General features: G+C 43.4%; 1 protein-coding gene across 1 annotated transcript; it reads left to right on the top strand.

Moving 5' to 3' along the window:
* Positions 1–579: 579 nt before the first annotated feature.
* COMMD5 (COMM domain containing 5) lies at positions 580–21,110 on the top strand. The gene is made up of 7 exons (XM_048514314.1): positions 580–785; positions 1,950–2,110; positions 2,616–2,644; positions 6,085–6,135; positions 10,858–10,953; positions 13,824–13,899; positions 19,377–21,110. Exons 1-7 carry the CDS (start codon positions 602–604, stop codon positions 19,476–19,478), a joined length of 699 nt encoding a protein of 232 aa, XP_048370271.1. The 5' UTR covers positions 580–601; the 3' UTR covers positions 19,479–21,110.
* The last annotated feature ends 6,664 nt before the right edge of the window (positions 21,111–27,774 follow it).

Genomic DNA, 27,774 nt, shown 5'->3' with positions numbered 1-27,774 from the left:
AGGACAAATAGACCTTTCCTCCACAACTTGACATAACCTGCTTTTAAAAACTGTCTCAACCAGTGGCTAGCCCATCTTCCAGCAATGAATTCAATATTATGTACTGAAGAATTATTTCCCTTTGTTTGTCACGAATCTACCACCCAGCAATTTCCAAAATCCAAGTTTATGAGGAAAAAACCTGGGGAAGCCAGGCGGGCTCCCACTCTCCTTTCTCCACACCATGCACAGCTTCTTGTATGTTTTCCTCATGTCCTCAGCTGTCCTTCCTAAACTATAAACAAGGGACAAGGCATTCTGGCCCCTTCCACACATGCAGAATAATGCACTTTCAATTCACCCTCACAATTGTTTGCAAGTGGATTTTGTTATTCTGCACAGCTGCAAAGTGCATTGAAAGTGGATTGAAAGTGCATTATTTTGAACTAATTCTTTCCTTACAGAGAAAGGGTGCTGGGGAGCATAAGCAGACTTCCTTTCCCGGCTGCTGCGACGAACTATTCCTGGTATTTCTGCTTTTTGGACACTAGGGGGCGCGCGGGGAAAGCGAACGTTTTCCGGGAATGGTAGAGTCACGAGACTGTACGGGGGGAGGGTTCCTATGCGAACGATGGCCGCCGCCGCGGGAAAGGCCGTGTCCCCTCCCTACCCACACTCGGGGCTCCTTGGGGAGGGCAGCTTGAGCAGAGTCAGCTTTCTCGGGGCTCGGTTGCCTCCGGAGGTGGAAGCCATGGCCAAGAGTGTCCGGGAGCTGGGGAAAGAAACCTTCCGGAAACTGCTGAAAGGTAAAGGTAGTCTGCAAGAGGGGACTTTCAGAGGACGGTCTGCAATCCTCTGCATGCTTGCTCGGGACTAGTTCTGCTGAAAGCAATGGGGCTTCTGCCGAAATATGCCCAGGGGTCGCGGAAGTCTTTCCCCCCAGCCTTCAGTTTCCTTCTCGTGGGGCTTCAAGGGTCTTGCTAAAGGTCCCATGAAACCCACAAAGGATCCAGACTAGTGGACGCAGTAACATCTGGTTTCACACAATGCCCCCAACCAGGTGCCCGGGAGGGTCAGCAACTGGTGCATAGAAGCCAAGGCCTTCGACTGAAGCTGCCTTCTACCCTGTTTCCCCGAATATAAGACATCCCCGGAAAATAAGACGTACTAGAGGTTTTGCTGAAGTGCGAAATATAAGGCATCCCCAAAAGTAAGATGTAGCAAAGTTTTTGTTTGGAAGCATGCCTGACGAACAGAATACAGAAATATAAGACATCCCCTGAAAATAAGACATAGTGCATCTTTGGGAGCAAAAATTAATATAAGACAGTCTTATATTCGGGGAAACACGGTAGCACTGGCATTCAGGGACTTGTTTGTGGTGACCCTTCCTTAGTGGCTTCCCCTATTCCACCCTCACTCATATTGCACGCCCCTCCTGATGTTTGAACTGAAGCTTTTACAGTTGCTTCCAGTTCCAGGAAGATGGTCCTCCAGGATGGACCCTACACCCTTATTCCATGTACCTCTTGCACTCTGTGATCAGTTATTGCATATAACAAGATTGATGACTCCATCCACATTGGGATTGCTAGGGGTATGTGAATTGTATTGCAATGGCCGTGAGAATCCGACAGCTCACAGTTGCAACTTCTGTATTAGCAAATTGATTTCCTCAGCAGGAGAAGCAGACAGAACTGTGATCCTCAACTGGCGAGTCACTGCAAGGGGTGCACTCATCATGTTATTTATTTATTGTTTTGAAGAAAAGAAAAAGATATGGCAAAGTCATATGAGGAGGTGGTATGGAAAGAGATGATGAGACACTGTAGGATGTATGTCAGAGGGTGGGGAAAGTAGAGGGAATGGTAAAGAGCAATAGGGGAGGGGAGGAGCTCCCAGAGGGGTGTCGGGGCTCAAGGCTCAACAAGGCTCAATCATCTGTGTTGATGTGCTTTTTTGAAAAACAGTTACCGTTAATGCATTAGAAGGAAAAGACTGCAGGGAGTCTGTGAAAATGATCGCCGAGAGAGCCAGTCTCTCAGACGAGCAGCTTGCCATCCTCATCTCTGGCATGTATACCCTCCTCAGAGAGGCCTTGAGGCTTCCAGTTTCCTCGTTGAAAGAAGATGTAAGTAGAAATGAGAGGCAAACTATACCTTTGTATTGTCAAAGGCTTTCACAACCGGACTCAACTGGTTGTTGTGGGCTTTCTGGGTTGTGTGGCCGTGGTCTGGTACAACTTGTTCCTAACGTTCCGGCTGCATCTGTGACTGGCATCTTCAGAGATGTATCACAAAGAGAAGTGTGTTCCACACTGTGTCTAGACACTTACTTCTTGATTGGCTGATTGTCCAGAGAAATGTTTTGGTGAGTGCCTGCACCACAGCGACCACCTCCCAAGCAGCCTAAAACGTCTCCAGAGTCCTCGATTTTGCAGGTCCTTTCTTGAAAAGGGCGGAAGTCCTGCTGCTTTGGTTGACATCCTGACTGCAAAATATTAGTCTGGATTCAAGTTCTGGTTGGGTATGTTTGACTAGTTGCAGACTGCCCTGGTGATGTTTGAGTGGAAAGGCAGTCTGAAGAATATGTTAAATATTGCCAGACCTGCAGAACAATCTCGGTTTTGTTTTTAGGTTTTTAAAGAAGATCTGAAGGAGCTTAGGTATGTCTTTTCATTATTGTTGTGGTTGTTGTGATTTTAGTCAATTTAATCCTTGAATAAGATGCCCCTTTGATGGATGCCTAGGCCCTTGGGGAGCCACTGCTGGTTAGAATAGACAGTACTGAGCTTGATAGATGAGTCAGACTCATAAGAACATAAGAACAAGCCAGCTGGATCAGACCAGAGTCCATCTAGTCCAGCTCTCTGCTACTCGCAGTGGCCCACCAGGTGCCTTTGGGAGCTCACATGCAGGAGGTGAAAGCAATGGCCTTCTGCGACTGTTGCTCCCGATCACCTGGTCTGTTAAGGCATTTGCAATCTCAGATCAAAGAGGATCAAGATTGGTAGCCATAGATCGACTTCTCCATAAATCTGTCCAAGCCCCTTTTAAAGCTATCCAGGTTAGTGGCCATTACCACCTCCTGTGGCAGCATATTCCAAACACCAATCACACGTTGCGTGAAGAAGTGTTTCCTTTTATTAGTCCTAATTCTTCCCCCCAACATTTTCAATGAATGCCCCCTGGTTCTAGTATTGTGAGAAAGAGAGAAAAATTTCTCTCTGTCAACATTTTCTACCCCATGCATAATTTTATAGACTTCAATCATATCCCCCCTCAGCCGTCTCCTCTCCAAACTAAAGAGTCCCAAACGCTGCAGCCTCTCCTCATAGGGAAGGTGCTCCAGTCCCTCAATCGTCCTTGTTGCCCTTCTCTGCACTTTTTCTATCTCCTCAATATCCTTTTTGAGATGCGGCGACCAGAAATGAACACAGTACTCCAAGTGCGGTCGCACCACTGCTTTATATAAGGGCATGACAATCTTTGCAGTTTTATTCTCAATTCCTTTCCTAATTATCCCCAGCATAGAGTTTGCCTTTTTCACAGCTGCCATGCATTGAGTTGACATTCCCATGGAACTATCAACTAAGACGCCCAAATCCTCAAGTATTTGTTCTCAGCTGGAATCAACTAGTTGCTTTGGGTTTTCAGGACTGTGTGGCCATGGTCTGGTAGTTTTTGCTCCAAACACTTCACCCACATCTGTGGCTGGCATCTTCAGAGGCATGTCATGATGCCAGACCACAGCCACGGTAGCTCCGGAAACCCACAACAGCCAGCATTAAAGCTATCCATAAAACAGACTTCAGGGCATTTTAAAAGTTAACAAGGTAAAAACCTTAATTAAAAGTCTGGGTAAAAAGATGTGTTTTAGCTTGGGTCTTAAAGGAAAGGAAAGTAGCCTCCGGGTTAACGTTGTTGGGGAGGGTGTTCCAAAGATGAGGTGCCACCACAGAAAATACCCTGTCTCTGTTCGTCACCTGCCTCATTTCTGAAGGTAGGGGCACAGAGAACAGGGCTTGAGAGGCAGATCTTAACTGTTGGGTTGGATAGTATAGGAGGGGATGGTCCTTCAGGTACCCTGATCCCAAACTGTTCAGGGCCTTGATGGTAAGAACCTACACTTCGAATGGTGCCTGGAAACAGATGGGTAACAGGGGCAGATCTTTTAGTGATGATATGATTCCTTGGAACCAACCCCTGTCAACAGCCTGGTTGCCTAATTTTGGATTCGTGGTCCTTTCCGGACTATTTTCAGCAGGCTCACACATAGCATGTTGTAGTAATCTAACTGGAATGTGATCATAGCGTGAATTATCATGGCCAGATTATGTTTTTGAAGAAGCAGCTGTAGCTGGTAAATTGGCCAGAACTAATAAAAGGCACTACATGCCATGGAGGAGACCTGAGCCTTCAAGCATGGGCTGAGATCAAGTAGCATCCCAATGCTACAATCCTTTAGGAGGGGGCACAGCTCAGTCTAAGACAGGTTGACTTCACAGTCCCCAAGCAGTTTCTCCATAGACCCACATTGACCAACATCACTTCGGTCTTTTCTGAGCTGAACTTCAGTTAACTGATTCTCATCCATCCCATTACTTTCTCCAGGCACCCATTCAGGATTTCCACAGACCCACCTGGCTTAGCTGCTAAAGAACGGTTGAGCCAGGTGCCACTGGGATGACTGACAACTCTCCTCAGAAGTGCTCAGAGCACTTCTGTGGGTGATTAGTGAAAAGACGGTGACATGAACAGTCACTGGTAATCTATATATCAGCAGTAGCTTCTGCTCTTAAACAATATTCCTCTCCTACAGCCAGTAGGAAGTGTGGATGAAGAGGAGAGAGCAGGGGCAATGGAGACTATTTATTATTTTGTAATAGATGCTGGATGAGTTCATAGCAGACATCAATGGAGGTTTTCCTCTGATATCAGGGACTTGCTGGTGATTTAATTATACATAAGTTATGAATTTTAATGTGGCACTGTTCAAAGCCCATGGGTTAAATGAATAGTATCATTTAAGAAAGAAAGTAAGGTTTGTTTGGCATTCCCTCAACGATTCCTGATCAATGTTTTTAGATTTTGTTTATTTTTAACTGTTTTGTATATGTTTTATCTTATTTAAACTCTTCTTAAAAGTTGTTTTAGTGATGTATTATTGGAAGGGGTTTTTAATTTTAATGGTTTTATCATGTAATTTTAAGTGGTGTATATTAAATTGTTAGCTGCCTTGGCAAACCTTGTAGGGCAGAAAGGCAGGCTATAAATTTTGTAACATAAATAAATGTTCTGGGGATCTGCTGAGAGTCTGCAAAAATAGTAAAGGCTTGATAGAAACCTGCCACAAAAAGATGATGGGCGGTCACTCTTCCCCCCCCCCCCTTGTCATTTATAATATGAGCACAGTTATGGTCCCATTTGGATGTAATCCTCAAGCAGTACTTTGCTAATGAGGTCACAGGAAGCCAGTTGTATAACGGACCATTTGACTCAATGCCGAATCCCAGCCTGCCTTTAATTGGATGACGGCATCATCCATTGCAGTATCTTTCTTTCCCACATGTGCCCAAGTACTCATTGATCCCTTTTGGATGGTAAGACAGTCGGTGGTTCAGAAAAACAGACGTCCTTCCACTTCAAAGCATTTCCTCTATTTTGCAACAGTCAGTGATGTAACGCTCGAGCAATCCACCTGTATTGTCTGGGTGTGATCACTTGTTCTAATTAGCTAGCAAAACACAACATTTGTTAGATGGACTCAGTTGAAATATCCACTGGGTGGCTCCAAGTGGAAGCTTGGGATAAAATTGGAGGCGCTGTAAGCCTCTGTTTAAAGCCTCGTATTATAGCTTTGTGCAATATCATGACACAGCAAAATGAGCGAGGGCTAGAGGCCTTCAGGCAAAGAACTGGCTCCTTTGTTTCTTAATTTGCTGGTAAAAATTTGCACCTCCAAACGGTGCTCCTTGTGGGTAGCCCGTATTATATTGTGTGTGTTGCAGTCTGTGTTCAGTTTTTTAAATCAATTGTCAAATAGAATGTTATCTATTTGTAAACCTGTACTGTGAGTCTCAGTCTTTACTCTTCTCTGTTTAAGGATCCCAGAAGAATTCGTTGTGGACTTTACCACCGTAGTCTTTGGAAATAGGTTGGTAAACTTTATAAGTCAATTGCATTATCTTTCTCTAGCGTGGTATAATTTTCTGAGCCGTATTTCAATCAGCATTGCTTTACTATGGCTTTGAAGTTAGATGAGAAAACGTTCCAACCCATCGGGAAAAAACTGTACACATTAAAAAATTTTGCCAACAAGACACAGCTGATTCATGGTGCCGTCAGAAGATTTTCAAGACAAGAGACAGTCAGAGTGTGCAACTTGTCCAAAGTCATCCAGTAAGTTTCCATTGCAGAGTGAGGATTGGAACCTGGGTTTCCCCGATCCTAATTCATCACCTTAACCACTACATCCCGTTGGCTCTCATGGGCATCTTATATGTATGCATAAATATCCCACCTTCATAACTCTTCCATCATATATTCCTTGATGTTTCAGCATAGACTGGGCAGGAGAAGGATTTAGCAGACCAGGTTTCTCGGGAGCAGCAGCAGCAGTAGAAGGCCATTGCTTTCACATCCAGCATGTGAGCCCCCAAAGGTATCTGGTGGGCCACTGCGAGTAGCAGAGTGCTGGACTAGATGGACTCTGGTCTGATCCAGCAGGCTCTTTCTTATGTTCTTATGATTTTGTTCAAGCAGTTTTCTCAGAAAGAAAAGTTATTAGCCGTGGGCAAGGGGAAAACTTTAAAGGTGGCTTACAAGGATGTAACTCTGCTTTAGATGGCTCTGCAAGAGTTCTTTTTTCCTCCCTAGTTCAGCGGCCAACACTGAGACAGAATCCTCTAGAACCAGCTGAATAAGCCCTTTCTCCAAAATTAACACAATATTAAGTCAGCTTCTCTCAAGCCAGGTCGCATGAGGGCCTTTTGAGGCAAGTAGCTAACGCGGAGAAGGCATAGCTTTGATCGTCATTCAGTGGATGACTAATGATCTTCTCAAGCCTGTCATTTCTCAGGGTTACACCCAACCTAATTGACCTACTTTTTAGGCTGAGGGAGACAGCTGGTGAATGTCTGTTCTGTACTCTAGGTGTGTCTGCACAGTCAAAGGAAAGCCGTACCTTAAAAGAGAAACGAGTCCAGAATTTAATTCCTTTTTAAACAAACAATTCTTTGGAAGAGGGCGCCACTCGACAAGGGCAGTTGAATATTTTAATTGGCTGGGTAGAACTTCCCATCCCAAGAGATTGTGGGCTGGTAACATACTAGTCATCTTTCCATTCTCCTGGCTATGAGAACATAGATCAAATTTTTTAAAATTCTGGAAGAAGCTCAAGCCAGTTCTCCAAGAAAGAGAATTCTAAGGTATAACAGCCACTTACATACAGCAGTGCCTTTCTGCATGCCTTCTCTGTGCACAGATGGCTTACTAGCAAGTATGCCAGGTTGTGGTGAAATGTAGAGGTAGACAGTATCTTCTTAAAAGAGGCTGGTCCTAAGCTATGAAATCGTCTTGCTTATTTCTCCTGTCCACAGATTATTTCTTTATTTAAAAATAAATGCTCCAGAACCTACTCTGGGATAACCACAACCAAAAAGGTTACCGGCAAATAAATAAAAAACAGAACAAGTCAAACCACTAAAAACAGGTCCCTAAAAACATACTAGGGCATAAAGGCAGGAGCAAAAAAGCAATGCAGTCTGATACAATATTGGTCAAACACTCCTCAAACTTGAAGCAGACCAGAAAGCTCCTTAAAAATGTATTATCTTGGTTAAACAGTGAATTAGTGGGAGTTCGTACGTTGGACTGTTCAGTTCCACCCTGTTTGGCCTGTCTACATTCCACTTGGAACACATGAAAGTGGCTTTGAAATATTCTGTGTATCCATTTCAGGCATTTGTTGACAGCAAGCGAGAGATCTACAGCTGCATCCAAAGCTCTTGGCAGCAGGACACGGTGCCACTGTGGCACTGCCCGGCTACCTCCAAGAGGCTTTCCAGTGGCACAGGGAGCAAAAAAAGTCAAATGAAACCTGCCCCCTGCTGCCAGAAAGCCCTCCATACAACTTCCAGGACTTACACCACCCAAAGGACGACTTAAGTCTGCTGGCCAGGGTGCTGCCAGTGGCAGCCCCATCATGGCCCGGACTACCGGGTTTTGCTGAGACAGAGCTGAGGGGTGGGTGGCTTCCGGTACATCTGCTTCCTCCCCCAGGGTTAGTGCCCTGGGGTGGGCAAATGCACCAGCGCAAGGCCACACTACTTCCCCAAGTCCTTTCGCCTCCCCCTGGATGGGGCAGCAAGTCTAAATTAGCTCTTTAGGGGACTCTCCTACATGACCAGTTTGTTGTAATGGTTTGAGCAGTGGTTCTCAACCTTCCTAATGCCGCGACCCTTTAATACAGTTCTTCATGTTGTGGTGACCCCCAACCCTAACATTTATCCATTTTACAGATGGAGAACACTGGTGCCGAGAGTCTTAGGCAACCTCTGTGAAAGGGTTGTTCGACCCCCAAAGGGGTCCCGACCCCCAGGTTGAGAACCACTGGGTTAGAGTGAGGGACTGTAGGGTTTACCTGCAAACTCATATCCAGTCATGACCTTCACTGTTTTGTTTGCTCTTAACCTGAATTACATCAGTAGACTTTTGGGAGGAGAAAATAGAGAAGGGAGAAACCATGTATCTGCCACCCTTTACCTCATCAGGGGAAGAGTGAGATAAAACTGCTTGGTGGATAATTCAGCTGTCAGACTTACCTCTTGCCCAGGACTTCAGAAAGGTTGCCTGATTTTTTTCAGCCATTTGCAAATGGGTGCTTTGTATAAACAATCAGCAGATTGTTCATTTTCTTATTTATTTTTGATGAACCCTGAGAACAATTCCCGGGAAAGGAATTTGTGATACCTCAGACACTGGCCCGTCAGCGCTATGCACCGCTGAGGGTTTGTTTTGCAGAACCATTTTCCCTGAGCTCAGCTCCGGAGACAATGAGGTGCATTTGACAAGAACATAATGAACGTCCTTCTAGACTGCACATAACTTCTTATTTATTTACTTGTGTTTGTACGTACCTTGGTGCAAATGATGTGCTTTTTTCTTATAAACGTCTTTCTTGAATGCAGTCTGTTTCATTCCTGCTGCTAAGCAAAATGCATAAGAAGGCTCTGAAGCTTTCATGTGTTAAATTAGGCAAATGCTAGAAAAGAGAGCTCACGCATTACATAAGGAACTTAAATCTTCTCTCTGTACTTGTAACAAGATGACATTTGGCTGTGTGCCAGGGACTGTGATGCTGATGTTGTTTGGAAATGAACTGTATGCTGACAATTTAGAGGTTGATTCTGACATGATGGGTAATTTTTCCTTTCTCTTGGCAAAGAGATGCATTCAAAAACATTTTTAAAAACTGGAGTGGCTTTTGTTAATTTTTCATTCATCCTTGGAAAATGTGGGTTGAATCCAGTCAGTTTTTTGTTCAGTTTCACTCAAGCCATCTCCTTTCTTTATCCCCTTTCTGATGTGGCTTTTATTTATGCAAGTCCCATGGTCCCCAGCATAATCTTTTTCATGTCCAAGCGTCTTTTCCACAAGAGGAAAAATTGGTTGGCTCTCTAACACAGTTGTTTAAGAACCCACTTTTAGTGAAAGGTTTCCCAATAGTCTCAAACACAGATTTAAAACTGTTGCAACCATTTTTTTTAAATAAAAAAGGTAAGTAGGTGTCAGTACTCATGTAAAACATTGTGCTGATTGTGATCAATTGCCACATCAAACTTGGGAGAACCCCCCCTCCAAAAAATGGTTCTAGTACTCCATTCTGGTGAGTACCAAACCGTAAAAAAGCCCTGGTTACAACAGTTGAATAGTCAACGCAGGCCAGAACACAGAACATCTATGTGAACAAATATAGAACCAACTCAAACCCTCAGATATAGTAACAGCACCACCCACTGGTAAGGATGCTTATATAATTGTTAACAGATCTGACCCTGTGATTTCAAGGGGTCATTTTCATGTTTTTTGCTGTTCCCAGCTTAGAGAATTTTAGACTGGGCAGGTTAAGAAATGACAAAGATATTGGCATGCATTTTACCATCCGTGCTCAGCCCCCTGAAATTTTGTTACTGGGGGTGGTAGGTGCTTGCATGCCAGGGAGGAGAATTAATAGAAATCTCCACCATCTCTTCCGCAAATGGAAATGTCATTCTATCAAAAGAACTGTGTGGCTGGATTCATGCCAATAACACCTCACTTTTATTTTGCTTGCTGCTTTGTTCAAAATCCTGCTTCACTCTTACCAGACAGCTTCCAGCAAACTGACCAAGAAGTGGTGTTTTTTTAAAAAAAATCTGTAGCAGTTAAATGCTAAAACTAGCATTTCAATGAGTATGAACAATAAGATCATCAAAACCGATATTATAACGTGTGCAACCACAGTAGCTGCATTAATCTGAATAAAACCCGTTACAAAGTACATGAAGACTGGTAAGACCCCAGAAGTGCAAGAAAGGTGCTTCAAAATGACAGTGTGTTCCATATGCATGATCAGTCCTTACAGCCCTGAAAGGTAGGCCACAATTACCATTCTCTATATTACAGATGACAAGATAAGCTTGTAATGAGTGAGCTAGATAACCCTCTATGGAATTCATGGCTTTTCAAACTGGGGATCTCCCCAGACTACAGCTTGTTCTCTTAGCAGCACCCTACTTTTTGGTTATTTGTGTAAGCCATCCTGTCTTTCCAGTTTGTTGCCACTGGGACTTGCCTGACGTTTTTGCTGTTTCTCATGTTTTGTTTTCACTATCAGGCGACCCATTCTCGAAGCCACAATTCAGAATCAAGTCAGCAAGCTGCCTAGAGTCAGAGATTTCAAGTGGAGAGTGGACGTGGCTATTTCTACCAGGTAAAGGAGGGCAGGATGTCCATCGATATTCACAGGGATGGTTGAGTCCTGGGGCTGCCCCTTTTTTTCTGTTAAATGGATGTGATTTTGTATACAACATTGGATGATAAACTGGAGTTAGGAAGTAAGAAGTGAACTAGATCCTCCTGTGTAAGTTGGGTTGGCATTTCCAGGCTTCTGAATAGCATTAAAAATTACCCACCCTGGGAGAAGTCCCTGTGTTGTGGGCATCCCTGCTAATAGGAGGGATACTAACCCAGAGCAGTGATTCATGCAGAGAATGCATGGGCAGATTCCCCTGAGGGCAAGTAACTAGAGAGATTGAATGATCCATACATACACCCAGTGTAGAATTACTTTCCTGCAATGATCAGAGTCTGATCAGAGCATCAGAGTCTGACTGGAAGGAGGCAAAGGTAAGCTAGTCCTGCAGAAGAAATCAATCCAAAATATGTCAAAGGGGAGATACCAAAGGGAGAGAAAGGAGGTGGAGTCATGAATAAGCAGGTAAGGAATGGTGGCTCCTGTCACTGAATCAAATTTAAGACTTTATTTGGGTGGGAAGAGGGACTAAAGGGTTGTGCTAGAAGCTTGATAGAAAAGATGAGTTATGGAGGAAGGAAAAAACAGCATCATGCAGGTGTTTGGGGAGGCAGCTCCAGGTACCTGGGAGGAGTTGGGAAGAAGCAGCAGTGTTATGCAGGATGGAGTGAGCTAGATAACCCTCTGTAGAGTTCAAGGCTTTTCAAACTGGGGATCTCCCCAGACTACAGCTTGTTCTCTTAGTAGCACCCTACTTTTTGGTTATTTGTGTAAGCTATCCTGTCTTTCCAGTTTGTTGCCACTGGGACTTGCCTGACGTTTTTGCTGTTTCTCACGTTTTGTTTTGGGGAAAATTAGCTCAGAGCAGACTGTTTATTAATATTGCAAGAGGCTGGGTAGGGAATCTTTAATACTAGTGTATATGAAGATCAGCTCTTGGAAGAAATTCCACAGAGAGGAATATAATGCAAGTTTGACAATTTTTATTGTAGGGATAAGAGGTTCACAAGGACTTGAGTCAATGTGATAACCACACACACAGAGTTCCTACAATATAAATAGGTTGGAAAATATGTTTGGAATAGAAAGGGGTATGGGATAGATTCATAGGTAATATGACCTGATTGTGACGTGAAGAAGATCCAGGGTTCAGAACCAAACATCCAGCGTCTGGTTCCAGGGGGCAATGCGTTTGGCACAGTGACAAAGATGGAAAAGTGTCAGTGGCACTGGGTGATTGGCCCCTTGGAGGGTAGGATATTTATAGAGTGAAGAACCACCTTTGGGGGGTGTCAGAACAACCTTTGGGAGGCGCTAGGATAACCTCTGGGAGATGTCTGGATGGATCTTGAGAAACAATAGAGTGCACAGTAGGGTGTTCAGGAGGAGTTAGTTGCAGGAAGGAATATGTGGGTTAAAATAATCAGAGGAGGCAATGTCATCAGGGGTCCTCTAGTGGCTGGAAATGAGTATCCATTCAGCAGGGCTACTGTATCGTGTTGAGGACACATTCTTCCCTGGCTGTGGTGCTGAAAATGTGCCTCTATGGCAAGCAGACTGAGAGCATGAGAACAGAAAGAAAAAAATCCTTGAAGTTCCTTGTAGGTCGATCAGGCTACTGCCAGAGAATGGGCTCCCCATCTCTGCAACGCCAGCATCACCCTTTAGGTTGGCACGTGGTCAGCCTGTGAATAAGCACTATGCCAAGTCAGTATGGTAACAGCAGGGCCTGCTGAAGAAGCAAGAGACCTTTGCACATCTTGTATACCTTTGAGGCATCTGGCTTCAGTCCTTGCCCATAGGCTGCACTTGAAATCACTAACTGTTCTTTAGACCCAGCCTCTGTTTCCATCCTCCCAACTTCCAGCCCTTAAAAAAAATGCCTGCTGGTAGTTTGCCTGGCAGTAGCTTTGGACTGCAGAGGCAGGAAGCCAATCTGCTGAGAGGAGGGGCAGCTCAGCTTGCTGGCCTGACCCCATTGAGCAATCCCTTTCCATCAGGAGTGTGAAGAAAACCAGCAGTTCCTGCTGACCTGGAGTCCACACTGATCCTCAGTACGATGGAAAAAGCTGCAGCTAAATATTCTTCACCCCAGTTGCTTTAGGACATACAATTACACCCTTGTGACATGGAACCTGGGGCAGCCTGGACTGCATTTTTGGATCTTCTCCTCTCCTGTTTTCCATTCTCCACAGGCTTCCCCCTGGGACTTCCTGTTTACCATCTGGCAGCCACCTCTATTTAGAGTGCCATCTTCAGCTTCCTGTCTGCCAGTTCCTGCCTAGGTCCGGCATGCAGAATCTGCACCTACTTCAGTGAATCATTTGCCACTTCATTGCTTGCTGACTGAAGAGCTGCAGAAATGAAATAATGCTGCCAGTTAGATGGGCTTTTTGCCTAGCCAAGAGGGCAATAGATCTTTGCAGAGAGACAAATGGTGTCTTCTGATGCACCAGTCTGCTACCCTAAAAAGCAATGTGGATACTTATAACATATGCAGAAATGAAGCAAGAAAAGAGCAGTTGCCTTCAGCAGAGGAAACAGCACTGCATAAAATAGGAATGGACCTCAGGGGAGAAAGGAGTTGGTCATCCTAATATGGTTACGATGGTGTTATGGGATGAGTTCAGGATGTGTACTGCCTTTTAGATCTTAAGTTCACAGGAGGGAAAGGGGATAGTTTATTCCAAGCTATTAGCAGCCAATTGCATGCCAAGCCCGAGGCACAAATGCAGGCGCCTGAAAATATAAATGAAATTCTGCTGGGTCTGTGTGAGGAGTTTAAATGTCTAGTTTGGCTCTGACAGCAGGACTGTAAATCTTTTCAGCTCCTTAGCTCGTGCATTGCAGCCATCCATCCTGATGCAGATGGAGCTTTCGGACGGGACGGCACATCGCTTTGAAGTAAGTTGTCGTTCTTCTGAACAGATACAAGGGATTAGGCCCGTTTCTGGGAATCATGACTACTCAAAACCTCATGGCCTTCAGAAATAATTTCCTGCCCACAGTTACTCTGCTTGTTTTCTTGCTTAAACAAGTCATTTGGGTTCGGACTCTTGTTGCTCATCTCTCCCCATGAATCACCATTTTTTCCTTTAACGATTTGGGGCTGGGTCCTGCAGGCTTTGGAGTCCCCCTAGTTCTTCTGTACCTTTGATGATAGGTGTTTGTGTATGTGTGTGAACTGACGCCATGAACAAGAGTTTTGTGTGAAGCAGTACAAAAATTCTGTTTGTAATGTCAGTCTGCAAGGACCTATTCAGCGCAAACATATCAGGTAGCAAACATACACTAGTGCACTGCATGGGGGATGCTTTTACAGATAGTGGCGACTGGTGTCACATAAATGGAAAAGAGCGGAGAGCTGGGAGGTTTCTAGAACAAATCTCAGGATTTCACCCCAAACTCTCTAGGTAGCATTCAAACAATATTCTTTCATCCTCAGTGTCTCATATACAATTTAGGAATAATACTGGCCTGCCTTGCTGGGTGGATGTAAGATTATTGCAGTACCGTATATACTCGCGTATAAGCCGAGTTTTTCAGCCCTGTTTTAAGGCTGAAAAATACCCCCTTGGCTTATACACGAGTCCTGCTTACCAGCTGACTCTTCAGGCCTCTGCCAAGGCTGGGGGCATGGCCAGGACGACCTCCCTGCGGCTGCAGAAGCCGCTTGTTTCTGCCCTCCTCGGAGGGTGAAGGGAGCCCTGGCTGGGGAGCCCTGGCTGGTTGCCTGGGCTTCCTCAAACTCATCCGGGAGGTGGAGGGAGCTCCTTATTTGGGCAATGACATCAGGGGGAGTCACTGCCCAAATAAGGAGCTCCCTCTGCCTCCTGGCTTCCCACCTTCTGCTTATACGGGAGTCAATATGTTTCCCCAGGTTTTGGTAGTAAAATTAGGTGCTTCGGCTTATACACGAGTCGGCTTATACACGAGTTTATACGGTAATTTAAGATGAAGCTCACCAGTCTCTGAAAGTGTTATATAAATATTAAATGTTGCAATTTCTAAAAATTCCTAATGCTATGTATAGCTTAAGTTACATCTTCAATTTTGCTGGTATTGTTGTTAAGGTTTTTATTTTCATTAGTTACAGAAAGAAAAAAACAGATCTTGTCTGTATTACCGTGCTGGGCACTGAGAGAGCCAACTTAGTTTTACAAATACACCACAGATTGTATAACTTTTTAACATACATGAATTCAAAAGAGGAGAAAATCTGGTAGTAGATACAGCAATAATATATTTATTTTTATTTTATTTTATTTGTTAAATTTATAGGCCTCCTCATCCTCCTAGGGGATAATTTGTAAAATTCTACTACTAAATTATGAATAAAATATGAATAATTTGTAAAATTCTACTACTAAATTATAATTGTTCACTTTTCTCCTTTTTAACACAATTTGATTAACTAAAACCTAAACAAATTATTAATTTACATATTTCTCTTCAGCCATTTTTTTCCTTGATTTTGTTTTGTTTGCTGCTGTTTTCCTTTTAAAGTGATGATGCACCACTTTTCTTTCAAAATATTTTTGAGAAAGCAAATTATCCCCAGAACTCCTGGCTGCAGAACGATGCCTAAGAACATACTCGGGACAGGTCTGAAATGTTCAAACTTAGATGGCTTGTTGCGAACCTTCGTCATTTCCTTGAGTAGCTGAGATGCTGGTCAGCAAATAGGAAGGAACTTTTCAGTGTAAGTTCCAGGAGTTGTTTATAAAAACAGGCTCCCAAAAAGTTACATTTGGAGTGAGATTGCTGTTTATGCAACCTGGCCTGACATTTGCCCTAGTCGAGCAGGTTTTATGTAAACTGACAGCACCAACATGCAGATTATTTATGACCTTTGAGCTCATGATACACTTCTGTGATGCTAAATAAGTTGCCCTTCCTGTACTGAGCAGGGCTTAGTGAAATGGCACCATAGGACTGACACTCTTGCTGTGGTTTGCTTCTGTGGTCATTTTGGAGCAACTGCAGTTCTGGGGATCATGGCACCATTTAAGCAGCATCCCAAGGAAGTACACATCTGCTCATACCTCCCCACAAGTTTGATTCAGCCATAAATCCAGCCGTGACTCCCACCCATTTTGAGAAGTTACTTATAGGCTTTCACTGTATGTGAGCAAGCCCATTATTAGCAGTTATGAGCACAAGCCTGGGTGGCGACAATGTCATGCTGCTTTAATTTGGCACAGAATGTCCAAGGTTATGTAATCTAGAAATGCAAAGCGATCCTCTGAACAGCAGACTGCATGTTGCTCATATATTGTTGTTCGGAAGTCCAGCATGGCTGCCTTTTGCAACGGGGACCTGTGCCCAAGAAACACCTTACATTTCAAGCGTGCCGTAAGGGTGGGAGGCAGGTTGTTAATTTACAGTAGATCAGTATCCATTTCTACAGTTTAGTTCTAATCCTGTCCATGAATCTAAAGGAGGGATTTGATACAGGGAGGTAAACAACCCCAGACTTGGCAGGCATCCAAAAGAGAAATTGATTCTTGGAGATCGCGTTTTATAAGGCTGCACACTCGTGTGTTAAGTGGCTGGGATCATGTAACTTTATTTCGCCTTGGCTATCTGGAAAAACAGTATTAGGAAGAGTGTAACTTTCAACAATTTTTCTGTCTCTAGTTTTATAAGTTTTAAAAGTTACACATCCAGGTTGTTTGTTTGTATATATGTGTGTATATAATGGCTATATTGTTGTAATGGTTGTGTCATCATTATGATGACAACACATTACCGGTCACATGATTCTTTACAATACTTTGAAAATTTGCTCTTGAATGAAAACCCAGCCCAAAAGTCTGAAGATATCACTGAAGATATCACTCTCAGCTTAGAGACTGGGTATTCAATTGTGACCCATAGATTGATTGACCTTTAATTTTGAAATCTAAAATAGCACCATGGTATAAATCAATTAAGAATGTCCACTTTAGAACCTCCTATTTAGTCAACATCACAAATATTAATCTCAGAGCAATCCTTATATTTTCAAACCATCACAACAGCAATATTGTCTTGGGTGTTATTCTCAAATGCCAAGGGACCAACGAGTATGTATTTGTGGCTCTCTAATTTTGGAGGTTTTACCACACTACATTCTGATGTGTCCACTGTGTACTTATCCTAGGGCTAAGTTTTTGGCAGGGATGTTATTTGGTATAAATTTATACCTGGATTTTGAGGAAATCAGATTTTTGTTGTCTGGTTCTGATGCATATTTCTCACCTAGAGTTACTTTGTTCGTTCATGCAGCAAAGCAAATAAGATGCAAGGTGGTGCTGAAGGGAATAGTCATTTAGTTTTCTAAGTTGAACTGTGTTAACTTGTTTTATTAAATGTTAATATCTCATTTATCAATGTACAGTATATGTATTAGTATAGTATATGTATTTGTATCATTACCTATTTGTTTTACCTAATTTGTGATGGCCAATGGTTATATATAATAAATTTTACTTATTTGACTAATGGTAGCTTTCCAGACTTTCATCAGACATTGGGAAATACTCTCTTTCTGCAGCTTATTTTTTAAATTGTAGTTGCCAGGGTTAAACATGAAATTTTAAAATTTATTTGAGAATTTTTAGCCCCGTGGGACACAAACCAGCTTCCAAAACAAAGGCAACTCCAGATTACAGTGAACAAAGAAACCTGGGCTGGTCAGGGGCTGGCTCTTGTCCAGGAGTTTGTGTCTCAGGCCTTACCCAGGTTAAATACTTGCAGGAAGAGGAAGGCAAAGGTCAGGTTACATTGACCTCAGTAGCTGCGAGCATGCTGCAGCAAGGCAACAGGATCTTCCTCGGCGCTGTCATTTGCCAGCCTCTCTGTGCATGCCAAGCATGTGCTGTGCTGTTGAGCTCTAGTACCTTCCTGTTATCTAATCCATTGACTGCAAGGTTAGCAAGTTAAGAGTTTCCCCCTACCCCCTGCACTTTTTAAGAGGGTGAGAGGAATCAGCTCTGTAAAGCAGACTGAGATAGGAACTTTTCTGTCTGCCATTACCATAATTATATAAAACAGTCTGGTTCCTTCCTTTTTGATTGACCTTTTTGATTAGAACTTCCTTCTAAGTCTACTGCAACGTTTTCCATTGTATCGGGTAGCCATGTCCTAACCTTTGGCATTTCTATCCTTTGCAAAGATACCACTAGCCCAGTGGTGGCGAACCTTTGGCACTCCAGATGTTATGGACTACAATTCCCATCAGCCCCTGCCAGCATGGTCAATTGGCAGGGGCTGATGGGAATTGTAGTCCATAACATCTGGAGTGCCAAAGGTTCGCCACCACAGTACTAGCCTGTCTTTCCAGATATACCTGTGCCAGTCACTTGGAGCCTAACAGGAGAACCAGCATTTTTTTCAGAAATGTTTTCCTGTCTGGTTGCCTGAATGCAGTTGTAGCTCACTATAGACATTTAAGCAAATAGCCGTTTGCCATCCTACATCATTATTTTGTAATTCCATGAAGGTGGAGGGAGATTTTCAAGGGGGATAAGCTGCTAACGGCAGGAATTCTATGACCTGTTGGATGTGCAGACGAAAGTCAGCAAGATGTAGCAGTTTGGTGGGTTAGAGTATAGTTGAGAAGACCTGGGTTCAAAAGCTTGCCAATCCATAAGTTCACTGGCTAGCCTTGGCTACTCTTTCCAAGTCTACTGACTTCATAGGATAGCTTTGAGGGTGAAATGGAGGAAGGACCTCGAGTTCTTGGCAGAATGACAAAACTTGATACCCAGATCATATTTTGGAATAAGGCTGGAGCAGTTCTGGAATTCATCCACTTGTTTCTCCTTTTCTGTGCATCAAGTGTAAAGGATTCTGGTTCTGAAAATTCCTATCACCTGGTCCAGGTTGGCTTGTCCAGTGGCTGACTAGATGCTCCCATAAGGGCACGTAAACAGTGTGCAATCTAAAACTTTTTAAAATCTTTTCTGAGTCTTGTTTGAGGCTGTTCATAAAACACAATAAAATTATTATTTTTTAACTCTAAAATCATTAAAGCGAACAACAGTTAGGAATCAGCCAATAAGACAAGGTATATAAAGCCCCTAGAACTGCATGGGGTGCCCACAAGTCTTGGGACTAAGAGAGAGGGGGGGGAAATTACCGCTGCTTTTTCCATCCTATGCAGAATCCTGTAAATTTTATCATGTCCCTTCAAACAACATGTTTTGGTTTCCACAACCTTTGTGATTGAAAAATTCTCTATAAATCCAGTGGGTTTTTGTTTCCTTTAACGAGAAGGTTTCAAAGGAGGAGAAGGAACTAAATAGTTAATAGTGGGAAGCTATTCATGGTAGTTAACTTGCACGTACAGATATCATCCTTGTCCAACTATAATTTAAATGTTTTCTGGATTCCAGGTACCTGTTGCAAAGTTTCAAGAACTAAGATATAATGTTGCTTTGATCTTGAAGGAGATGAATGATCTGGAGAAAAGGAGTGTTCTAAAGATTCAGGACTGAACATTTTTTGACAGTTCATCGGTACTTGAAAAGGCCAAGAGACCCACAAAAGTATCAAATCAAGAGTTCTTGTTTGTAATTATGTTTATTGTACTATAACCTTTCTGAAACTTGCTGTAAATATTTTTCACTTCCTATGTTGTAAGCTGCTATTGGATCATTTTCTTTGTGTTTTTTCTAAGCCTACGTATAAAAGAAAATGGCATTAGCTGTGTTGATGAGCACTCTTGTATGATTCATCAAAAAGGTTTTAAAAATAACCCTATAGAGGCTAAGAAGCCCTTTCCAAATGAGCTATGATTCATCTCCCTAATTATTTTAGAGAGCTTGCAAATGATTTGCTCAGTCAACATACAGAAGCAGAGACGGGGTGGGGGGAGTGGTTTGCTGCTGGTCAAAAAAAACAAAAAGGGAATGGGGGAAGCACCAGAAACCAAGAGGCATGGAGAACAGGTTGATCCATATAAACTCTGCTGGCATGTGGAATTAAAAGGGCAAATTTTCATGCTGCAAGAAATTATATATACAGGGAACTCAGAGTTGTGTAACCATAGTCAGAGGACCGAAAGAGCCAAGGACAGGAAACCAAACCAAGCATCAAGAGTTTTATCTTATTGACAAACAAGCCAATGGTTGGTACCCCTGAAGAATTCCTCTTCATTGCTGAGTGATCTTCCCCTTCCTTTCTGCTCCTATTCTTTACATGCATCCAAAGAAAAGTAAGAGCCACAACATACGGTAGCAGCGGGTGCTTCCAAATGGTGGGGGAGGTGTGTCTTGCAATCCAACAGGTAGGCCTGTGCAAGCCACCTGAGAATCCCAGTCCTTAGGGTGAAGACTACAGATATAGATCATTCAAATTTTAAGCAAAAATTTGCCGACACGAACTGACGTGTCCAACTAGTTAAAAATTGGTAACCTGCCTTTCCTCTGAAAGAGACTTTACTCTGAAAGAGACCTCACTGTGGCTTGCAAAAACAAAATTAAAGGGCAGCAATTAAAAAACCCACAGTTGAATATAACAGAGACAAAGCGTGCCTGTTAACTGGAAAATGAATACTAAAAGCATCCCAACCATCAAATACCAGGGACAATAAATATGTACTAACATGGGATCTTCCCTATTTACCCAACTAGGATACCACCCCACTTCTGCCATTATATTAAGATAAAGAGCGAGCTGGCAAGGCACACATAAGTTACAGACCTGTATAGTATGGGTTTCCTCCAGAACATTTGTGTTAAAAAAGAGAGGATGTTTTCTGCAGAAACTGGTACAAGGCAAAGAGTAAAATAGCCCCTCTCCCTGTGTTTAGTCTTCCTTTTAAATTATGGCTCCCAGAGATGCATTCTGTTAAATAATAAATGTAGGCCTGCCCTTAGGCGCTTAGTTGTCTGTGCACTTCAAATTAGCTTGCTGGAGTTTTTGAAATCTGAGATCTTGTCTTTGATAGCACCTGGAGGAGCCAGTCCCCATTTGATCAGACTGTTTCCCTTCTTAATTGCTGGGTGCTAGTTGACAAGCATTGTCAATTCAAAGCCTGCTTCATGAGCAGGCTGAAAATTGTATCTGCCTCCTAATCTCTAGGCAATTGAAAATGTGAAATAAAATGTTTGTCCTGGTTCAGAGCACTCCAGTCTTTCACCCGTCTCTTCAGTCTCTCTTGGTGTCGCTGCCGAAGTTCATCTGTGAGTCTTCTCGGCTCTTGTACATCAGAGGTGAAAATCTTTTAACAGTTGCTGCCTTTCTTCATCACAGAGATGCAGGTGGTATTCTTGGTAGCAAGCAGGTGGGGGCTGAATTGTAAATCTTTAGCACAAGCCTTAGAGGCTAAGCTGTGATGCCTGGTTGTGGTACTGATGCAGTCACCTCTGACTGCAACACAGTTTACGAATTGTGAATCACCACTGGGATCCTCCTACATATAGTCAACACATGAAAAGTGCTTGATTACAGCCATTTTTATTAGCTGTAGCATATTTCAGAGCTCATACTGGCCTGCAAGAGAAGTCTGCATGCAAAGTCTATTGCATCACTACTCCTAACTGCTCCTTAGGAATGCCAACACTGTAGAGGCCTATTGGTCTGGCACTCTACCCTCCCACACCCCCTACATACCAGTCGCAGATGTGTTGTCCCTGCCAGAGTGTACATTTGCCACAATCACTTCTTCCTTATGTTTGCAAGATAATCTCCAACTGTTGATGTAAAATTCCCCATATCAGGGGAGTAATGTAGTCACTTAGGGCTGGTCATCATTTAATTCTGGTGGCATTAATTCCAGAAAAGGAACTGTCCAATGGAATATGTATGTTCAACAAAGAAAATAACACCTTATGGAACGTTTAAATCTACAGGAAAATATGCCATGCATTTAATACCTCACTTTGTATTTTAAGCACAATACATGAAACTTTTGAGCAAAGACTGGATTATTCATTTGAAGTCCTTTCTGTTAAGCAGGTCTTTGGTCTTTTCCAGCTCTGGGACTCTTCCTCTTTTCCTTCCTTCTTTTGCAATACTTGTATACTATCTCTCTGGTTGCTCAAATCTTAGCCCCCAGGCAGCCACATGGAGGCTACTGAGCTACAAGCACATGATAAGAATTCAAGTGTCAGGAACTAAATGAGGATCAGAGCCAAGGAGAAATCTCCACTTCTGAGTGACCTTCCCTCATGGCCCGGCTGCTTCTCTTAGTGTGTGTACACAGCAAAGCAGGATGGATTGGCACTGTTGCTGTCTGCATATGAGCAACACGGAGGTTTTTCCAAAAAGCAGCAGAAAAAAATATAATTGGTCCAAAAGAGGTTCCACAGGGAAGTCTAGTAAGACAGACAGCTGAATACCATTACTAGTCAGACTGTGCTCCTCCACAACCAGGGGCACGCCTTTGCTTTCCCACCCCACCCTCGCTGACTCTGCCACTAAAAGTGGGGAAAGCGCTCAGCTTCCCCTTCTCTTGTCCTGCTGCAGAACAGAGATAAAATTATCACAACTAATTTGAGACAGGTGAATGCCACCATTGCCTTCAAACTGGCCCAGATGGAGAATAATAGCCCTCTTTTGTTCATAAAGCATTTGTTCATAAACCATCTCTTCCCGTTCTGCCTGACCTTATAAATGCAGCTGGGTTTCAGAGCCGGCTTCCAGATTCTCTGTTCTACCATATCTGAACATATAATAACTAATCTGGAAACATGTATTTAATTACCTCTGCTTTATTTCTGCAATCATGTGTCCATTTTCTGTGAATAAGACAGTGGCATAAAAATACCTGTTCTTAATCATTTGAAAATCTGTCGGTAGCCATGGAGAACTTCTACGATGAAACAGAATGATGTGTGTGAACAGTAGCCAATGGCCACCACCAATGAGGCCTCACAGACTCCTTCCTGGGTCAGCTGCCAGCAAAAAATTAGTTTCTGAAGGATATTTCCTTTCTGATGGTATCTTTGCCTCAGTGGTAGTAATGATTCACCCAGCTAATGTTTTCAGCTTGAATTTGTTTCTGTGCAGTTGTGCAGTCACCATAAGTACCTCTACCACCAAGTGACAAGACTCTTCCTGTCCATTGGGAGAAAGGGGTTAGAGAAAACTGGTAGCAATATAGTTAGAAAATAAGAAGGCTTACTTTCATGAACACAGACCAGTGACCCCAATTAATGTGTCTTCTGGCACCCCCAATTTTTCCAGTACAAGGGGACAAAATGACAGCTTTCCTCAACTTCAATGGAGCAAGGTGTGCTTCAGAAGAGCCCAGAAGGCATCATCTTTGTGCCTGTAGGAAGCATCCATTTGGAAAGAGCTGTCATCATCATAGGAGGATGCTTGGTTTAAAATCTTTTAACCTTTTGTGGAACCTCCCAATATGTTGTAATTGAATTAAGACCTAATGGCAGCCATTTTGTGATTGGCTTTTACGCATGGCAGCCATTTTGTTGTGGCACCTGTCCTCAGCATTCCAAAAGGCCTAACACAGACCATTTGTCTTGTCTCTGCTGGCTGGTTCAGATAGGCAGCAAATAGGTTTTCTCATCAACTAATGGCTCGATGAGATCTTTTCATTAAACTGAAGAAGGATTCATCCATATACAAAGCATCTGCACAGCCCGTAGAATCCTTCTAACTCTGTCCACAAAAACAGGATTACCCAAGAAGCCATTAGTTAAGTGCAGTAATGGACAGTAAGCCACAAACAGAGAGAAAGCATCCTTCAAAAGGCCTCAATCTTGCTATTAACTTCACTGATACCCCACCGTCCTTCCCACTGGAGCCAAACAGGTTGCATCGTTCACTCTCCTCTCTTCCATTTTATCCACATGACAACAATGTGAGGTATGTTAGACTAAGAGTGCATAGCTGGCTAGAAGTCATCGAGTGAGTTTCCATGGCAAAGTGGAGATTCAAACACAGGTCTCCCAGATCATAGCCCAACACTCCACCCCTAAACCACACAGGGTCCAGCAAGTAACCACAACTGACTTATTTAGTTGGAGTTTCAGCCTGCCATAACTGCCAGGAATTCACAAGCTAATTCTTTTATGTTCTTGGTCCTCGTGGAGTTCTGACCTACATTGAACCTTGAATGTTTACATGTTTATTTATAATTATGTGTGAAGTAGTATATCCCCCCCACACACACACACACACAATATAAGAACTGTACTGACCAACTGAGAATGCTTCGTCCTTTTTCATCTTGGTAGAAATAAACAGTCTCCCTCCCAGCAACTCCTTCCAATCCATGGACACCTGTTGCTACGTTCAATATTTCTCCATCATAATGGTGTTTCCCACCGTGACAAGCAATAAGGTATTTAATCTGTGATGTTTCTGCAGTTTGCTTTGAAAGGTAAACTGGGCAACTCCATCCAATTGGCAGGGCACATAATGTAGTACAGCAACTACACCACCGACCTTCCACTCCCAAGGGGGCTTTTCAGTGGTGTGGCAAGTCTGAAGCCCCAGCCGCCAGCTGCCAGCCGCCAGCTGCCAACACAAGGACAATGGCCATAAGGAAGCCAACTAGTGTTGGCTCCACCCCCGGCCATGACCCCAGATGGCTCCTGCTACGCTAGTGACAGCAGGGGCACGGGTGCAGGCACAGTGTTCAAGATCACATCTCACTGCCAGGGAAGACAACAGTGGCGGTGGGCAAGCGGATTCGCCTCTTCGCCAGGGAAGTGCTGCTCTCAACAGCAGATTCAGCCCTCTATCTTTGGATGGGGCCATTAGTCTTTAAAAAGTGCCTCTCCTAGTTATTTCAGTCATGATTCACCAAACTATAACCCTACATTCAAAGAAACAGGCCAATTTTGATGCAAGCCATTGTGTATACACACATGAGGCATACATACATCGGGCAGTTAACTATAATATATTGCAAGTGTCATGATCAAGTCTTTAGAGGAGGTGATGTTATGGCATGGAATGTTAACAAATAGTCAAACTTCTCAGTTGATAAACCAGTCATAATGTTTCTGAAACAGCTGTGGGAAGGAAAATGAAAGTTGCTAGTTTGGCTGGGACTTAAACTTCACATATATCCTGTGCCAAAGGAGGGATGGTGTTTATATTGGAAGGGGCAGGATAAGGACTCAGAATTGGTTCCAGGAAACAGAGAAGCTCAAGGGTAGGATGTACTGAAGCTAAAAGAAAAATTCAGAACAGCAAAAAGGGCCAAGAAACAGAAGGGTGCGGGTGCTGAATTTCACATCTTGCTCTGAAGGAACATGCCAGTTCTTTGGCTTTTTGTTTCCAAAAGGACTGGAGTCCTTCAGGAATCCTTGATAAAGATGCTAGACTTACAGGGAACATTATACATAAAACCTTGCCACAGAATAACTATTACTGGTTATAAAATATTTTGCCACCAACAATTCTTGAGGGTTGCTATAAGTACATCCCTTTCAACAATTATATACCCTTGGTACAAGGCTTATAGAGACTGTATCACATGTGTTGCTGTCTTGCAGTTATTATCGGGGTGGTGGGGTTAGATATTATATAATTGCTTTATTTTGACTATGGTATAAGACCATTAATCAGAATAGCTGTTTACCTTTTTTCCTTGCTGGGGAGAATGTATACATTATTGAAAAAAATTGCTATTTTTTCAAAGTAGCCACTGAAATAAAATCCTCAACAGTGGATTCTATACAGCATATTTATAACGAGTTGCAATTATTATTCCAATTCAATCCAATCCAAAAACTTTTATTAGGCATAAAGCAATTATTATAAATGAATTTGTTTTCCTATGGCGTGAGGTTTTGACCAGCTGCAGTCTTTCAGACACCCCTCCCCCCCCCCCCACATTTGTAAAACTTTCTCCCCCAGGAGGTGAAAGTGGACCCCTTCCTTGAAAATCTTCCCCTCTGGTTTGAATACTTGCCTTTTCTGGAGCAAAGTCTTGGGACCAGAATGATTGATGGTGCTGTAGATATTGTTTTTTATTCATCTGTTTTTTTAATGGTGGCTTTGATATATGTTCCTTTCTCTTACTTCTTATTTTTGTTCAGTTTAGTTTATTTAGAGTCATTTGACCATCAAATCTTATCTGTATTACTGTGCTAATTTTTAAAAATCTATGTTCATAATTTGTGATTTATTTTATTGTAATTTGTTTCGTAATGCATGTTGGTCAAAAAGTAATCCAGAAATGAACCGAGTAACTAATAATGCAATCCTAAGATTGCACTGTAAGTAAATAGGAATGTAGAATATGAAGCCGTGTCAATATTTATTTACCATATTTTATTTCAAAGTATCAGGTAAGTTAGGGAAACAAAGCAGAGAGAAATTGAGTTTCAAGTCTCAAATCGAGCTGAAATTTCCCCACAATGCACCCTGATGAAATGGGTCATTCCTGGGCATTCAATAAGGCACAATGTTTGAGGGCAAAAACCTCATTAGCAGATCTGCAAAACTAGAGACGGCATTCATATGAGCAGATCATCTTGAAAGTTAGCGGGGCTCCTCGCTCTTTGGTACAACATTCTCTGCAGTTACAGCAATCAGTGATCGCACACAGAATTCGCTGCTCAGAATTTGACTGCGGGGTGCTGAAATCCGACCATGTGGAATATGCCTGCTAGTAGCTGAATGCTGCTTGAATCTGTATGGCTGGTTTTCCTGTTCTCATAGTTTTTGTTCTCTCATCTCTGCTTCTATGAGAGTTTTTTAGGCTGCTTCTGGTAGCGGCTGTTAGGTTTTTCAATTACAACAGTTTCATTGTTTAACATAATTATGTATTGTTTTATTTACTTACAGGAGGCCTGCATGAGGTGGTCAGGAAACTCTCCTGGCTTTCCACAAGCTATGCAAAACTGAACTATACATGAGGGTTCAATGAAGGCAATAGACTTGCACTGTACCAAATGATTCACTGGCAGCCCAATCTGAAGGGCTCTGCAGCTGGGGACAGCTGTGTCGCCTCCAGAGGGCTTTCCTGCAGAACAGGGATATAGACAAAAAGAAAAAAGACACCCAGCCGCCTGAAAACCCCCTATTGAGCTGCATGGAATTACGCCACCCTTTCAGGCGGCGTAACTCTGAGGCTCTACAGGTAGGGTGGAAGTCGACTACAGATTGATAACTCGCTTTCCCGCAAATAAATCCCAAAAGTGACCTTCCCCCGCACCTGCCCAGGTGCAGAGGTTGCAGGCCAGGCCCCCAGATTCCGCGTCGCCCAAACACGGAGTCACTCCTGCAGCGTGACCAAGAAGCAGAAGCCGAGTCGCAGCTGTGCAAACGGCAAGGCGGCTCTGTACAAATGAGATCGAGTCCCGATTTCCAAAAGTCGGGGGTCAGCCTTCGTTTCCCCCCAAATGGGGTCTCCCCGTGAACTCCGTTATGCAAAAGGGGTTCGAGTGGTGTGCAAGAGTTCGCTAGTTCTGGGGAGCCCCAAAGACAGAAGTTCCCCCAGGAGTGGGGATGGGGAATGCACTGGAAGAAGTTGAAAACAGGGCTGGGTGTACAGGAGGCAGCCAGGGCGACCTTCCGCCTATCCCAGGGCTCACCCACGACCAGCGCCCACCCTACTCGCGCTTTGGACACGCAGTGGCCACCCGCTCGCCCCATGAGGAGGACATGGCATGGGAGGAAGAGACCACCAACCAATAGACAGACTGGCCACACAACTAACCGGGTGGGTCTTCCGCCCCAACCCCGCGAACCTCGGTGCCAGGGAGGGGCCCGCCAAGAGCGCCCCCTTCCTTCTCCCCGCGGAGTTGCAACAGCCCGTTACAAAACTCTCTGGGTTTTGTAAGCAGCAGCCGGGCGCCGTCCAATGAG

The sequence above is a fragment of the Sphaerodactylus townsendi genome, linkage group LG13 (genome assembly GCF_021028975.2).
Source record: "Sphaerodactylus townsendi isolate TG3544 linkage group LG13, MPM_Stown_v2.3, whole genome shotgun sequence".
NCBI classification, from domain to species: Eukaryota; Metazoa; Chordata; class Lepidosauria; order Squamata; family Sphaerodactylidae; genus Sphaerodactylus; species Sphaerodactylus townsendi.
This window is presented reverse-complemented; position numbering and strand designations above follow the sequence as displayed.